Source organism: Heloderma suspectum, chromosome 1, assembly GCF_057233095.1.
Source record: "Heloderma suspectum isolate Gila_16-S chromosome 1, 16-S_ref, whole genome shotgun sequence".
NCBI lineage: Eukaryota > Metazoa > Chordata > Lepidosauria > Squamata > Helodermatidae > Heloderma > Heloderma suspectum.
Window position 1 is genome coordinate 12,456,958 of NC_139458.1, and position 17,842 is coordinate 12,474,799.

At 44.4% G+C, this 17,842-nt stretch overlaps 1 protein-coding gene across 1 annotated transcript in view; it reads right to left on the bottom strand.

Annotated features, from left to right (window-relative positions):
- Positions 1-17,842, bottom strand: part of CCDC175 (coiled-coil domain containing 175) — a 77,152-nt gene that overhangs the window by 39,281 nt on the left and 20,029 nt on the right. Inside the window, exons 7-11 of the mRNA XM_084836048.1 lie at positions 15,399-15,508; positions 11,927-12,008; positions 10,003-10,139; positions 7,158-7,268; positions 3,656-3,727 (exon numbers count right to left, since the gene is read on the bottom strand). Of these exons, the coding sequence (XP_084692174.1) occupies positions 3,656-3,727; positions 7,158-7,268; positions 10,003-10,139; positions 11,927-12,008; positions 15,399-15,508 (512 nt within the window). The remainder of the gene's footprint in view (positions 1-3,655; positions 3,728-7,157; positions 7,269-10,002; positions 10,140-11,926; positions 12,009-15,398; positions 15,509-17,842) is intronic.

Sequence of the window (17,842 nt, forward strand, 5' to 3'; positions counted from 1 at the left end):
CATCCAGGGGAGGAGAGATTTAGGAGGAAAGGCACAGAGAAGGCCCTGAGGCTTGCAGATATTTAGGATGCAATCCTATGGAGATAGACATCAACCTCCGAACTTGGAGGCTGATGCCTAACCAATGCAGGGCGGCCGGAGCACAGAGACAACCTTCGCCTCTGTGCTCCGGCCGCCCTGCATTTTTGGCTAGAGGCGTGATTTCATGCATCTAGCTGGGGACTTTGGAGCGGGGGCGGGAGGAGGCCACACATGCATTGGAAGCCTAGTAAAGCAGCTTCCACAGTATCCTCCCCTCCCCCAGGACTGCCCCCTTTCCCCCTCTCTGTGCTCCATTTCTGAGCATGGAGAGAACCACGCCAGTATGAGCACAGTTTCTGGGAACTGAGCTTGGAGTCAGGGCTCCGACCTTGGTTCCCAGAAGCCAAAAAATCTTATGGCCCTCTAGACAGTGTCTAGTGGCCATAGGATTGCTCCCTAGAACATCTATGTCGTCTGTTCCTGGAATCTGGCAAAGTATCATGGCCATGTATTGCTTTTTGGAGATCTGAAGAGATTGAGGATGAGGGGTCTAGATGCTGCTCCCCTGGATCAATTTGCTGTCAGCTGAGGAAGTCTGCTGTTATGTTGGATGCCCCCTGTATATACTGGGCAGGGATGGATTGGACTGTGGGCTCTGTCCACACCAGAGCCATTGCCTCCGCAAAGAGGGAGCAGGATCTGGTCCCTCCCTAGCAGTTTAAGTGGGGTTTTGTGGCCATCCTCTCTATCTTACCAGGATGTGAGCATCCTGGTAAGAGGGCAAATTGGTGAAGCACTAGCTGGGCTGCTCTGCACTCTAGCAAGTTTATACTGTGAGTAATTCCTAGGGAGGATCACGTGCCTTGGACTACTTGTACTTGGCAGTGGGCTCCCCAGCCCAAGAGAGTAGGATGATAAGATAAGGAATCTTTGTACCAACTGCTACCATGCAGGGGTGTCACCCACTCTCACTTGACCAGTCAAAAATGAAAAGAAAAGGCTCTTCTCTATCCTGGGGCTTGGGATCAGGAAAAACTGACAGTCCCCTGGCTGGAGGCAGGTTTGTCCAATTGAGCAGGATACTGAAGACTTAATTCCCAGGGCAGACATCGCCTTGGAGAGTACCAGAAGGAGTTTCCCGACAGTGGCTGAAGCCAGGATTCACAAGTTGCAGTGCTCCTCCTGAGCAACCCAGTGAAGCTGCAGAGTCTTGCAATGCTGGCTGATTGGAGTTTTCCCTGGTGGTTTTGGCAGCAGGGTTGGAACTCTGGAGTACTCTAACCCGCTGAGGATCCCATTCTTCCTTTTGTTTTGTAGCCTGATGCACTGTCATTTTCCCTACTGCTCAGAAAACAAAGCACAATGGGAGAGGAGAAAAGAAGACAACTGAAGGGACGGCAAAAGAGCAAAGAATAAAGTAGGGGCTTTTTTTCTTTTCTTTTTTGCAGAAGTCCAAGAAAGAAATACTGGGAAGAGGTAGCTGGATAAGGTGAGGAAAATGAGATGGGATAAGTAGGTTGATAAGAGCGAAGGAATGAGAGGAATTGGGAGAAATTCTGTCCTGGGGGAAAGTCGGTGACAAACTGGGGAAGACGCTTGAGTTAGCCCAGGATGTGACACAGTTCTGTCCAGCGATCCCTGCCTTTCCTGGGCAATAGGGGAGATGCACACCCCTTTTTGGATGCCTCCTCATGCCAAATGGGGAAGGTCATATTATACATTTCCAAAAAGTATGTCTGAAAATCAGAAGAGACTTGTAGTAGTATTGGTCCCAGGGAAAAAGCAAAGCAAAACAGGAACACAGACAGAGAACAGTTACATAACTATATGTAGGTATGTACATAACTATATCAGGTATTTCTTTACACATGTAAATCCCTAGTTAAAGTTGTTTTAAGAGGTGCTAGTGTAGTATGGTGACTTACTGCACAATCCTATACATGTCTACTCAGAAGTAAGTCCCATGTAGTTCAATGGGGCAAGCTCTTAGGTAAATGGCTACAGGACTGCAGCCTAAGACAGTGAGCTATGAACCGGGAAGTTGCTGGATCAAAACCCTGCCCTTGCCTGAATTCATGAGCAAGCCTTAGGCAACATTATCTCTCAGCCCCAGCTCCTCCTCTGCAATAGAATGATGGTGATAATGACAATGATGATGATAATGCTGCTACTTTACAGGGCTGTTGCCAGGACTTCTGCAGTGAGGTAATCTAAAGTACCATATACATGCAAAGAATTCTTGAAATTCTTAAGCTTTTCACATAGCCATTACTCAAGTCAACTGCTGTTGCATGGGGAGATATGATAGTGCTCTTCAAGTACTTGAAAGGTTGTCACAGAGAAGAAGGCCAGGATCTCTTCTCGATCATCCCAGAGTGCAGGACACGGAATCATGGGCTCAAGTGACAGGAAGCCAGATTCCGGCTGAACATCAGGAAAAACTTCCTGACTGTTAGAGCAATACGACAATGGAACCAATTCCCTAGGGAGGTGGTGGGCTCTCCCACACTGGAGGCGTTCAAGATGAGGCTGGACAGCCATCTGTCAGGGATGCTGTGACTTGGATTCCTGCATTGAGCAGGGGGTTGGACTCGATGGCCTCGTAGGCCCCTTCCAACCCTACTATTCTATGATTCTATGATCTATAACCAGAATTTCCATCTGGCTGATGAAACGTTCTGTGTCCCTCAAAAGTATACATTTGCCTACACCAGGGGTGCAAAACCTCCTTCAGCCCAAGGGCCGAATTCCGTTGCGGAGAAGCTTTCAAGGGCTGCATTCCAGTGGTGGGCGGGGCCAAAGACAAAAGGGGCCAGGGAAAAAAATACCAGCATGTTTTAGCTTAAAGCTCTTAGTATAACTAAGCTCTAGAAGAGGCATCTCAACCTTTTAGAATCCCAGCAGGCGGTGGGGACTGCGCAAACCTGAGAAGCTACCAAACCCTCAGTGGTTGGGAGGATGGGGGGCAAGGGATTGGGGTATGGCCATCTGAGGAACCCCGGAGGGCCTGATTGGAACCCCAGGAGGGCCAGATTTAGCCCCCGAGGCTGAGGTTTCACACCGCTGTCCTACACAAATGAACACTGCATCAAGAAAAAGTATTGGCTGTGATCCAGCAAGTCCTTAACCTTAGTTCTTCAGGTTACACAGGGGATGCATTTTGGGCACCAGCAGGCTTGTTTTCCCACTACTAACAAAACTCTCTCTCTCTGAACCAGGGTGTATGGGTTTCTGGGTTTGAGGCTGTTATAGGAAAATGGAAAACAAAAGCCTAAGTTGTGTGAACACAGGCTCTAGTTCAGCCTTCCCCAACCGGGTGCTCTCCAGATGTTTCAGACTTCCAAGTCCTATCAGCACCAGCCAGCATGGCCAATGGTTAGGAATTCTGGGAGTTGTAGTCCAAAGGACACCAGGTTGAGGAAGGCTGCTTTAGTACATTAGCAGAGCTTGCGTTGTCCAATCACATGAATTAGGAAAGGATAGCCTGATGTCCAAATCTAAATAACAGCACTGATTTGGCAACATCTACAAAACTGCAAATGTATGCTGGCTTATATTATGAACAGCAGTGAATCTAGCACAAGCGTCCCTCAGTCACTTTGGTACAAAACTTTATTTTCAGAGAATATTTTACCTTCTGTCGGTTTCTTTCTTTAACGATAGTTCTAAAGATGCTAACTCTCTTGCATAGTTTTTCTCTGAGCTCCTGAAGCAAAAAGTGTGGTGTTGAATAATAGGTTTTTATACAATGTCTTCCTACAGCAAAGTTCTAGGGAACATTCTTCTACTATTACCACCAAACTGTGATTTAGGGTGAAGACAGATTGTAATAATTTAATTTGTGGTGCTGGCGGGACGTGACAGCACCCTGGTTGCTCTGTAAATAAACTGTAAATTTTTCTGTCCCAGGGCAAACTCTCAAAAACCAGTTCAGATTTTCAGAATGGTTCTACTGGAATTGGCAGAGGCCATCTATTAGAGATGTGGTAGAGGCCATCTATCAGAAAGCATCTGTGACATTGCCAGCACTCCTCCCCTAATCCCCAGAGCAGTTTTGCAACTTAACAAAAAAGGCTGTGGATTTTGGACCGGATGCAAGGACATACATATAAATACATGTGTGCCACAAAAATGACACTGGGAACAGCGGCCCCTTCTGGGTGGCCTGATGGGCAAGGTCCCTCCTATTGAGGGCATGACAGGGTTGGGCAGAGGATCTACATGTTCCCTTCACTGAGGGACATTATTGTAGGATATGGCCTTCTAGACTCTTTGCTGGGCAGGGTGCTGGGCTACCAGAGATGGCATCTGTGGCACTCTGAACTCCCTTTCCCAAGCCACTGGCCAAGGTGAGTGCAGGGAGATGCAGTGAGAGGAGGCAGATGGTCTCTTCCTTCTCTGATCACGTTGATGATCACTGAAAAGTGGAGTGTCATGTTCAGGGGCTCAAAGAGGTCTCCTTGCTACCCTGGGCAGTTGTCCCCTCACCTCAGTATGTGTGTATTACTTGGCTTGATCTCAGTACTAAGCAGCAACCAATGAAGCATCACAGTAGAGTAGTTCAAACAAACCTGGATCAAACCATAGTTTCAGATCCTGGCTTATTAACTAAACACAGTTAGAACAAACTTAGTTTCCCTATTTCTGCAGGTTATTCAAAACCAAAAGTGGAAACTTTCAATCTCCTCCCCTTGCATGTGAAGGAGGAGAACAAGGAAGGTGGGAGGGGTTAAGCTCAAGGCTCACCTCAGCCCATTCCTGTAATGCTAAACTGCAATGTATTACATCTCAACCAGGCCATCAAGTTCTGTTAATAACTTAACTTGCAAATCTTTTTTGTTAGTCACAGCCCTCTCTCTTCTACATTTCTGATTCTCCTAATCATAGCTGGGAACCTAAAGTCATCCTGCAGCAAGTTTATTTATTTTTATTTTATTTGTTTCATTTCTAAACCGCCCAGTAGCCGAAGCTCTCTAGGTGGTTCACAAAAATTTAAACCAAAAAACGCAGGATAAAACAATATAAAATATAAAAGCGTTAAAACCACAATATAGCAATACAATCAGAATAAAACCTAGCAGCAATGCAGAGATTGAAAATATAGATTTAAAACACCAAAGCTAAAAGACTAGGAAGCTAAAATGCTAAAAACTGGGAAAATAAAAAGGTCTTCACCTGGCACCAGAAAGAGTACAACGTAGGTGCCAGGCGAAACTCTCTAGGGAGCTCATTCCACAGCCGGGGTGCCACAGCAGAAAAGGCCCTCCTCCTGGTAGCCACCCATCTCACTTCCTTTGGCAGGGTCTCATGGAGAAGAACTGCTGAGGATGATATTAGGGTCTGGGCAGGCACATATGAGAGGAGGCAATCCTTCAGATAACCTGGACCCAAGCAGTTAAGGGCTTTGAATGTTAAGACCAGCACTTTGAATCAGGCACGGAAATTCATCGGCCAGTCCCTGTTAACAATCTTGCTGCCCTATTTTGGACTAGCTGAAGTTTCTGGAGCGTTTCCAAAGGCAGCCCCATGTAATCCAGATGAGAGGTTATCAGAGCATGGATAACGGTAGCTAGGCCGTCTCTGTCCAGATAAGGGCGTAGTTGGTATACCAGCCTGATAAAAAGTGCTCCGTGCCACTGAGTTCACCTGTGCCTCAAGTGACAGTTCTGGGTACAAGAGCACCCCCAAACTACGAACTTGATCCTTCAGGGGGAGTGCAACCCCCACCAGAACAGGTTGAATATTACCTAGCTGGGCAGACGAACCACCCACTAGCAGTACCTCCATCTTGTCTGGATTGAGTTTCAGTTTATTGGCCCTCATCCAGTCCATTACTGTGCCCAGGCCCTGATTCAGAACAGCTACTGCCTCACCTGGGTTTGATGAGAAACAGAGGTAGAGAGGGGTGTCATCTGCATATTGATGGCACCTCAGCCCACACCTCCAGATAACCTCCCCCAGCGGTTTCATGTAGATGTTAAACAGCATGGGGGATAAAACAGCCCTCTGGAACCCCATGGCATAACTGCCATGGTACAGAGCAATAATCCCCCAGCACCACCTTCTGGAGTCAGCCATCCAAGTAGGAGTGGAACCACCACAGTGCAGTGCCTTCCACTCCCATCCCAGACAACCTATCCAGTAGGATTCCATGGTCGATGGTATCGAAAGCCATTGAGAGGTCCAGGAGAATCAACAGGGTCATACTCCCCCTGTCCCTCTCCTGGCAGAGGTCATCCCACAGGACGACCAAGGCAGGTTCCATTCCAAAACCAGGCCTGAAGCCTGATTGAAATGGATCTAGATATACCATTTCATTTAAGAGTGCCTGGAGTTGTCCTGCAAGCACCTTGCCCAGGAAGGGGATGTTGGCCACCGGCCTATAGTTCTTAATGTCCTCTGGATCCAGGTTAGGCTTTTTTAGGAGTGGCCTGATTACCGCCTCTTTTAAAGAGGCTGGCACCACTCCCTCTCTCAAGAAGAAATATATAATCTCCTGGACCCAGCCAAACAACCCCTCCTTGTTTGATGTAATAAACCATGAAGGGCAAGGGTCGACCACACAGGTGGTTGACCAGACCTGGCCAAGCACCTTGTCCACCTCCTCGGGCCTCAATAACTGAAACTCATCCAATAAAACTGGACCAGACAGTGCTCTGGACGCCTCTACCAAAGGCACTGCATTAATCATGGTGTCCAATTCATGACAAATCTGAGCAACTTTATCTTCAGAGTGGGCAAACTCATCACAGTGTGCTACCGAGGGTTCCACAGTCTCTCTCCCTGGCCCAGAATGTAACAGGCCATGAACCACTCAGAAAAGCTCCACTGGATGACAATGAGAAGATGCAATGCTGGTGGAAAAGAACTGTCTCTTTGCCACCATCACTGCCACAGAGTAGGTTCGATAATGAGCTCTAACCTGTGCTTGGTCAGACTCGGCATGAGTTTTCCTCCACCTGCGTTCTAGCCATCTCCCCTCTTGCTTCATTGCCCTCAGCTTGGGTGTATACCAAAGAGCTGGCCGGGCTCTGCTCGGAGGGAGAGGGCACTTGGGTGCGATCGTGTCACCTGCCCAAGTCATCTCTGCAGTCCACAGTTCTTTTACTACACTTAACATTCAAAATGAAACCCACTCAAATATATCTTGCAGTCTTTCCACCTCGTCTTCTATCGTTTTTGTCTCCACTAAGCACTTTGCCACAAGGTCAAGCTTGTCAGTGAGCATATTGGATAATTTTTCAAATCTATCAAGAAGAAGAAAGCTGGTTAAATGCATACTCATATAAAATTAATTTATATATTTATCTGTTTATTCAAGGAATCTGTCATGTTCCCTTGGTCCCCTCCTTCCTCATGCACACACACAAGAACAGAGGCTTCAGTCTCACACCTTTAATTCACTATCAATCAGGTTCATTACAGATGCAAATCCTCAAAGACTCTCAGGCTACAAAGGAATACAGCTGCTTCATACATTTATGAAGGGCAACAGGGGATCCAAATGGGAGCTACAACATTGCCAGCAATTTGAAACAAGAACTTGCTGGCTAGAATAACTTAGGGAGGGATGCCCCTCCCTTCCAGTGATGCTCCCCTACATCGACCCTCATGCATAGCCAACCAGGTTGAACATCTGAGCTCCGCCTCTTAACTTTTCCCTCTTTGCTCTGCGCCGGAGTCTAGCATCCCTCAAGACACACCCCACACTCTCCTCCTCCTCCTGGGTTCCCACGGAGGAATGAAGGGGGGGGGGGGCTTCAGGACCAGCCATCTCTGTGTTAGTATCCTGAGAAGCACATCTATCAATATCTGAACTCGCTCGGGAAGATGCCTCCCCCAGTTCTGGCTGTTCCCATTCTGAGTCTGAACTGCTAACTATCTCCATATGCTCAGAATCAATCCTGACAGAATCCCTAGCCCACCCTTCCAAAAATAATTTCCAGGGCAACTTTGCAACATATAAAAACAAGATAAAATTAAAAAAGCTAATTAAAGGTGCAATCTTATACATGTATAGACAAAAAAAGTTCTACAACGTCCAGCATTCCCTAGCCAGCATGGCTGACTGGGGCATGCTGGGAATTGTAGGAGTTTTCTCTGTCTAAACATGCATAGAATTGCACCCTAAGTTGCTTAATTCCCAAACCATAATCTCTAACACTCAGGTGGTGGAACAGAGGCTGGTTTAATTATGGAGGAGGAGACCAAAGGCTTTTTTCAGATTTCATTTTTACCCTATGGCAAAATTACAGAACCACACGCTACAGGTTTCCAAAGACATCTTCTATTATATATGGCAGCCTTCCCTAACCTGGTGCCCTAGAGATGTGTTGGACTGCAATTCCTAGTATTGCTGGGAGTTGTAGTCCAACACATCTGGTGGGCACCAAGTTAGGGAATGGAGTACGATTGATGTTCAAGCTCTCGTTTTCCACCTCAAAGCTCATTCTGCCTTGTTCTCTCTCCTGAACATGAGCATCTTTTTTTTCCCAGACAGGAAAAGTGCACATTTTCAAACATGAAAAATGCACACTTTTCCATACATGAACCCCAGTTGCGGGGGGAATGGACACTTTCGAAAGCAAATGCAAGCTTGGGAAATTGCAAACATTTCCTGAGAGTTATGCTCCTGCTAGCATTTGCATTCAGGGTTGCAAATGGCCAACGTTTCCATGTTTTGCAAACAGGAACAAAATTCTTGTACATTTAATTATTATTTATTTATTAATTAAATTTCTTAATCACCCATCTGGCCGGTCATCCGGTCACTCTGGGTGATGTACAGCAGCACAATTTAAAACAGTAAAATTACACATTAAAAATTATTTAAAAATACCCTAACCCACCCCAAATGCCTGCCTGAATAACCACGTTTTCAGTGCATGGCAGAAGCTCATTAAAGAGGGGGCATGGTGGAGTTCCCTGGGGAGGGAGTTCCACAGAGTGGGGGCCACCACAGAAAAGGCCCTCTCCCTCGTCCTCACCAGCCTATCTGTCCTGGCTGATGGGACAGAGAGAAGGCCATCCAAGGCTGATCTTGTTGAGTGGCCTGTATGGTGTTGCTGGAGGTGCTCCTTGACATCTCCACACCAGGTTGGGGAAGGCTGATATATGGTGTGTTCTTGAGATGGTTTATATATCCTGGTCTCTGATTGTTACATTTCTGCCCAATCCACCCAAGATATTCTGAAATATGCTTGACCATTCCTCCTAAGGGGAAGTAGCTATTTAGCAGATTTGTCCAATATAAATTTATTCCTGCTACCGGTTCCACTGCCTGGGTTTATTGCTGTAGTGGCACAATGACACCTCTGCCTTCAGTGCCAACCCTGCTGGTCGATCTATTCTGGACTAGCAACAACCAACACAGGGAAATGTATGGTTTGTGAGTGACCAGCACTCTGACTTAGAGCACCAGTCACATCACTGGAAAACCCTTTTATTTAAAAGTGACCAGCAGTCCACTCAAAAACACTTGCATGAAAAAGGCCTATTGATTTCAGTGGGACCCATTTCCAGGTTAAGTATACTTACGATCAAGGCATAAATCTCCCCTCAGTGTGTATGGCTCTTTACAGAAAACAAGAGGACTGGTCCCTGCCCCAAGGAGCCTCCAATCTAAAGTTTGCACTGGGCAACAACAGGGAAAGTAGGGGGAAGTGGCAGGAAGGGGTAAGCAGGAAAGCAATATGTGGTGGTTTAAGTTACACGTGCTTAGGCTTAGTTATAGGCTCAGTTACAGTAGGACATACAAACTATTCTAAAGTGTGGCTTTGGAATTTCTAACAGCCTCTGTTATGGGTTTTGACTTACAGTTTTTAAACAAAGGCGGAACTCCATGGACTGTGGTGGGTTTTCATTTGTTTTATGTCACCAATCTAATGCAAAGAGCTGGACTCTTTATCCCAGGGCATGCCAGTAAACTGCATTAGAATTTTAGTAGCATTAAACTGAGGGCAAGTTCAAATGTTAACGTACTCATGTGCAAGATGGTCTCTTTGTGAACAGAAACGTTCTTCTTCATCGGTTAATACTTGCAACTGTGTGGTGAGAACGTCATTTTCACTTCTCAGTTTTTCATTGTATCGCCGTGCCACTTCCAGCTGTCCCGCAGCCTAGAAACAAATCCATTTCTCAAAATCTTGTGATGCTTCCAAAGGACAATGAAACATAATTAATACAGCTATCATCCACTTAAAGAAATCTTAGTCTATTAATAAGAGTTTGAGAGTGCAATCCTATGCATGTTTAGACAGAAAAAAGTCCTACAATTCCCAGCATGCCCCAGCCAGTGTGCTGGCTGGGGCATGCTGGGAATTGTAGGTTTTTTTTCTGTCTAAACATGCATAGGACTGCACCTTTAGTCAGTTAAGTAATTTGCGGGTATGAGAAAATTAAATGAGAGAAAAGGAAGCGTTCTTCTTTTACATCAGACTTTCTCTACCTGGTGCCTTCCAAATGTGCTGGACTGCAACTCCCATTATTCATTGCCATGCTTGCTGGGAATGATGAGAGTTGTGGTCCAACACATCTGGAGGGTACCAGAATGGGGAAGGCTGATGTAAAAGAAGTATGCTTCCTTTTCTCTCATTTAATTTTCTCATACACAAAAATTATGTAACTGACTAAAGGCGCAGTCCTATGTATGTTTAGACAGAAAAAAGTCTGTTTTAGATTATACCTGCATATGTTGCAATCTAGATCATCTTAGAAGATGTACTCCTCCTCTTTCACAAAGAAGGGAATGCCCCTTCTAAAATTGCATTTCACATCCATAGCTTTGACAAGTACTTTTCTTGACTAAATATTGCAGCCCTAATCATTACACTTCACAATGGTGGGTAAATAGAATTCATCAAAGGGTCACCATAGGAAAACAACATTATCACCGAATTACTGCTGGAACTATCACTAACGTCTCCCCACACAAAGCTGCTCTGTCACTGAGTTATGGCCCCAACTGTGAACATACTAAAGTACAGGATCCACTATAATGAATAAAACAAAGCTTATAACATTATACTGGTTGATTTCAGCAAATGTTCAGCGCTGAACTAAAATGGGCTTAGTTCTGCTGAAGCAAATGCAACTAAGGGCCGATTCATGTTACCAACAGCAGCATGAGTGTTACTTCATCATGGCTTTTTTCCACATTCCTCTTGTCACATTTGGACGCAGGAGCCATATCACTGTCCCTGCCTACATACCAATATTACCCGAGCGGCATGGGATGAAACCTCCAGAAAGCAGCTCCCATATGGCTGCCAAGAATGTGTGAATCACCTCAAAGCTGGATTAAGTGCAAGCACCCAAGTCTTCACAGTTTACTTTGGATTGTGCTGGGAATATGTTTATTTCTATAAATATTTTTGCACTCCTGATTATATCAAGGACTGACCTCAGGGTCCCTTTACAGCATAAATGACTCTATTAGCATGAATATATTACAACTAAAGCAATAAACAAAAAAATCATGATTGGTGCAGTGCTTGTTATAAGAAGCCAACTACTTTTTTGTTTCTGTAGATTGTTCCAACAACTATGGCACTATCCAGGCATGACAAAGTTTTTTGCTTCAATCCAACTGAGGGCCATACACCTGCAGAAGCAGCTTCAGAGTGCATATCCCTAACTGGATACAGAACAGAGATTTCCCCTAAATTTCAGACCTCTTAATAATGCAGTTCAGTTGCTTAGGAGGGGGAGCAAGAGCTAGATTTTCCTGCCCCCACCCCATCAATAGCTGACCAGTGTGACTAGATCTTTTTTTAGGGATATGCATATGTAGTCCCGGCTGCTGAGTGCATGCTGTTGGATCGGGGGCAACAGTATTCCTTTCTCTTTCAATATTTTCAAAGTCAGGAGCACAACTGTCAAGGGATACACATCCTTGCCTTCTTACCTCCCCTAACTTTTGTAGCAGATCTTCTTTTTCATCATTAAAGACTGCACCCATTGAAGCTAGCTTGGTGCAAACATCAGCCCTGAAGAACAATGCACATGAATTAAGGCAGGCTGTTCTATGCACAGGAAGGAGCCATGATCCACTGGAAGTTACATGGTGTAATTTTCACAGCTATGTAATAAGTATTATTCTTCAGCATTTTATAAAATGACAGCAAAGTATCATCCTTTGCAAACCAAAAGTAGCATCCTTTGCAGACCAATGTTATATATGTTTACTCAGAAGCAGACATGGGAACTAACTCATTAATTAACTAGTTAAAAAAAGTAAAGTTTAAGAAATTGCTAACTTTAAACTTTTTAAAAAAAGAATAAGAATAAACATTAAAGATGTTTGAAATCCGGCTTTCCCAGAGTTTTCCCTGACACAGCTACTCTCCTAGAAATATTGTTCTATATGGAACAATATTTCTCTATTGAACCTCCAGGACTTCTTGTTTGAGAGACAGAGAGTAGTGTGCCTTCCTATGAGATGTGGTGCCTTGAGAACTACAAGTCTCAGAGTTCCTTAGTTCATGCTGCTACTTTCTGTCCATTCAACAGGACAACCAATTAGCTGCAAGGGAATATTTATTTATTTATTTATTTATTACATTTCTATACTGCCCAATAGCTGAAGCCCTCTCAAGAAGTAACAAGCACAACCAAGCAGAGACATTGATCCCAGTAAAAGTGGAAGCTATTTCTTCTAGTAAATTTACAGACTCCAGAAGATATATGAGTAAATAAGCTCTCCTTAATTTACAAGTGTATAATCCTTATCAGAGAGTTATGCCAGTGGCATTTTATGATAAAAATTCTTTCAGAATTATCGACATTTTCAGAGTAGCACTAGTTTCCTGAAATAATCATAATTTCATATTAAAATACACACATCAAAATAATTCTTTATTGAAATAAATGTGTGTTTTAAAAATATGTGTTAAAACTGCATGACATAAAAGTGCCCTTTTGAATTCATCCCTATGCCTCCCCCACCTCCTGGTTCAGGAGTCTAGTCCTCAAAGCATCTCCCTACTCCATGCTGCAAAGTTCCACAGACCTCTGCAAATGCTTAGAATCACCCTCTTCTTGTTTTCACAGCTTCAGAGTAATCTATGGACTGTTTCAAAAAATTAAATAACTTGATGCATGATTTTTTCATTTCAGTCTGATTCTGACTTCCAGATATTATTTCTAATTCGGATGTATTTCATACCTTTTGTTACGTTTTTTAGCAATAAATGTAACAACAGAAGTTTTCTGTGGAAACAGCTTTTATTTGTCACGTATCACTATGAATATCTCGTTCTGATTACTTCAAATGGAGATGGTAAGAAGGCTCTAACTGGGTACTGATAAATTGTTATTCTGAAAATTGTATGACAAGTATAATATTGTTTGTTTTCAAGTAAAGCAGTGTGGGTTCTAAGTAAATTAATGTGCTTCCGTGGGCTTATGGAAAACCCCCCACTAATTGCATTTGAAAATGTAAATAATGTTAATAAGCAATGCACTGTATTTCAAACATTTCTCACAAATCAACTTAACCTTTAACTAGTTATTCTTTTTGAACTTACTTTTTAACTAGTTGAAAGCAGAAATACTTAACTTTTACCTTAATTCACAAACTGTAAAGGCTGCTAATGTTTAACTTTAAGCTATTTAAATTTTTCATTAATATTTCATGATTGCTCAGAAGTAAGTCCCAGTGTGTTCAATGGAGCAAACTCTCTGGTACAGAGACTTCAGCCTAAATGCACAGAACTCAAGCTTTTTGCTTCTGATGCTGTATATTCTTGTAAGATGACATGATAGAGGTTTATAAAATTATGAATGGTTTGGGGGTAAGGAAATATCCCCCCTTATAGTACTGTAACTCATGGTCACCCGATCAGGTTGATTGGCAGTAGGTGTAGAACGACAAAAGGAAATACTTTTTCACACAAGCTGTAATCTAGTTTGCTGCAACAAGAAGTGGTGACAGTTTTTAAAGAGGAGTAGACAAACTCATGCAGGATCAGATAATTGATAGCTACTAGTCATGATGGCTATAGATGACCTCCAGGACCAGGGGCACCATGCCTTTGAATACCAGTTTCTGGGGAACAACAGCAGGGCCTTGTGACCTGGTTGTGTGTTTCCCTATGGCATCTGGTTGGCCACTGTGGAAGAAGATGCTGGATTAGACTGGACTTTCGTCAAACCCAGCAAGGCTCTTCTTATGTTCTATTCTTACCATAGATCTCTCTTTAAAAAATCACACAAATTCATGAAATATAGTTCTTTCAACAGCTAATTGGCCATGGTAACTAATGGAACCTTGGGCACTTTTTATGGAAAGGCAGGGTAGAAATGTAACAAATAAATAAACAAACCTCCATGTACCTCAGAATACTGGATGTTGTGGCCAAATAGTAGGGAAAGGCTGTTACCTTCATGCCTTGCCTATATATGACCACAGGCATCTTGATGGCTGTTGCTGGAAACAAACCAGTCATAAGCCACGGTGTTGTCAGGAGCGCCCTAGCTGCCTCTTGTAGACCCCACCAGTAGCCAACTCAGGACACAGACGACGAGGAATTCTTTCCGAGACTTTATTCCTTTATGACTCTTTCAGATACTAATCACTAGCGACAAAGCAAGGAACAGCACTGGGTAAAGACTGCAGAGTAGCCTAAGCTCCAGGTAAGGCAGTTGGTCCCCATTTGAAGAACCACAGGAAGACCCTGAACTTATGGGCTAGGGAGAGATCCTCCCTCTTTCCCTTGGGTCCTCGGGACGTGACCGTTGTTTGCACACCAAGCGAGTGCTACGCCTCCTTTCTACGTCCTCCATCTGTCGTCGCTCCCTGCGTCTGCGCCGACCGTCCAGCAAGCCCCCCTCCAGCGCTCTCACACTGCCAGGGTCACTATCTATCCCAGGAATGCTGGCAGGAGGAATCTCTGCCAGCAGCTGTGCTTGTGAGAGATGAGTGAGCTCCTCTCCCACAGATTTCTGTTCCTCCTCAAAATCAGAACTGCTCTGGGGCTCTATTGGCTCAGTTTCCACCCTGACAGGTGTGTTGTTTGCTTATGTCTCCGGCTTGTTGGGAGAGAGATGAGCAGACTTCCCAGTTCACATGTAACCCTAAACAAACCATGGACAGAAGCTCTGAGTGCGAACACGCTGCTCATAAACAATAAGCCAGGGCTCCACCCAGCTCCTGGCTTATTGTGATGTCCAACTAGGCCAATATCTGTCCTGGTTTAAAGGCAGCTTTGCATGTGCTGTGAAATCCATGTGGGAATTGGGTTGGGACAACAATATATGGAATGTATCTTATCCCATACTAGAAACATTATGTAGCTTTTTTAAAAAGTTAAATATAAAAACCTAATATTACAAATCAGTCCAAATGAAAATCTATCAGAGAAGTGGATCTTGCTTACTTCTTTTTGAGGATCTCCTCTTTCTCAGCCTTTTTCTCTTCATATGTCTTTAATAGCTCTTTGATCTTTTTAAAAAGCTCTCCTAGTTCATTCCTCCGATCTGAAATTATCTATCAAATGTAAAAATAAAATTCAAAATAGTACAATTAAATGATGTTTATAAAAGGCTCAGGGTTCTTCTTCTAGCGCTTCTGTTAAAGCACTGGCCTGGTTTGGACTACCACTGGCCTGTTGAGTGTTGGGGCCAAGCACACCTCCCTCACTCTTCCTCTCCTCCCATTGTGTGCCTGCTTTGGTGCCAAGATCCTGGCTTGTAGTGAGCCACAGGGCCAGTTCACATGATCAAACAAGCCACCAATGCTGCCATTTCCCTAATTACCAATCCAGGGTAACAATCTTCAAATAACCCTGCAACAGGCCATGGGTTATTTGAGAGTTGTTTCCCCCTCAAACAAGCCATGCCACCCAGCTTCAGACAACACTACAAGCTGCACCCATGTGGGTAATTAGGAGAATGGCAGCCAGCATGCGCCTCCAATTAAGACAAACCACCATGGCTTATTTAAGCCATTTATTTAAACCACAGTGGCTTAATTTGATCATGCAAACTGGGTCATTGACAGAGTTCGCATGATTAGCAGAGGAAAAGAAGCCACCAGGTCATGCGCCCACCATTTGCCTAACTACCTGCAATGCGGCCTGGGTTATTGTGTTGTCTGAACCCTGTGAGGTGCGTGGCAGGGGTGGCTTCTAAACCTCTTGGCAACCCATGGTGGGTTTCTTTCCCCCCACTGATGGTGCGAACCTACCCATTGTTTCCTGTTACATCTGAACTAGGGAATTCTGGCTCAAGGTCAATTAACAAACCAGGAAAACCTGCCAGTTTTGAAAGCAGACAAGGAAGTGGCTTGATGAATAGAAAGGGAGACTGCCCAAGCAGCAAGAGAAGTAGGGAAGATGATAGGAGTAAAAGGAGGCAAAAGAAGCCAACAAGAAAAGAGTTTAAGATAGAATTTAGGGATAGTGTATCTACAAGAGGTTATGTTCCTTTCCATGGCTAGATTCTACAATGTTGAGTAGACTGTCTTCAAGCACAGGTTAGGTGGCTACCTTGCAATCTGGACACCATGTATTGTTGTTGTTGTTTATTCGGTCAGTCGCTTCCGACTCTTCGTGACTTCATGGACCAGCCCACGCCAGAGCTTCCTGTCGGCCGTCGCCACCCCCAGCTCCCCCAAGGTCAAGTCCATTACCTCCAGAATATCATCCATCCATCTTGCCCTTGGTCGGCCCCTCTTCCTTTTGCCTTCCACTTTCCCTAGCATCAGCATCTTCTCCAGGGTATCCTGTCTTCTCATGATGTGGCCAAAGTACTTCAGTTTTGTCTTTAATATCACTCCCTCAAGTGAGCAGTCTGGCTTTATTTCCTGGAGTATGGACTGATTTGATCTTCTTGCAGTCCAAGGCACTCTCAGAATTTTCCTCCAGCACCACAGTTCAAGGACACCATGTATATAGTCCTTTCAATCTCCTGCTAAACTAGGAGACAAGGGAAGATCCTCCTGCTTGTCCCTTTGCAGTCTTGCCATCCATTGCCTGGAGTCCTGCTTGCCACAGCAAGGTGAGGCAGGTTGTGGATGACAGGCTCCAAGGGGCATCAAACAGGAGAAGCTGTGGCTGCTTTGTCTCCTGATTTAAGGTGAGACTGAAAGGACTATGTCCAATCCTATCCACATAATCCACACAATATAAGGTGCTCACTTCCCAATGTATAAGGGTTTAATCCACCTAGCACTGATCCTGTACAGTCTCCATTCATTCTATGCTGCACAAGAGCAGTGCTCAATGGATTGCTTCTTTTGCCTTTCTGAAATCCTCCTGTGATACGCTATTAAAGATGGCCTCTCAGAGATAGTTTAGTCTCCTTAAGCCCTTCGAGAAAGCTAAATATATTCCTGTTTGGCCTTAAACAGGAGATAGATGGCTCATCAGAGAGGCTCATATATAGTCCCATCACCTCCTATAGCCTTTCTAAAACAAAATGTGCCTGTCTGTGGTACAGCTTCATACACAGAGCTCCTTGTTTTCAACCCTCTTCCTTCTGTCCTTGGTCAGTTTATACTTTTCCCTTTGCAGCTTGAGTTCATTAGCTGCACGTGATAGCCGGCTCCCACTTCCTTTGGGAATGCCGCAATTACTTTCAGGTGGAGTAACGAGGCTAACCAAATTTCCATCCATGCACAGCCTCTTGCACTCCCATTTTGTTAATAACTAAATTACTCTTCTTTTGCGCTCAACTGAGCTGCAGAGAGGTCCCAATCTTCCTCCCTAGTACACAATGATAGGGATAAAGATAAAATTGAGTTGAGGTCTTGGGCTTTATCCCTATTGTACCAGGATAACTCTTCCTGCCCATTGCACCATGATGGGAATGAAAATGCCTC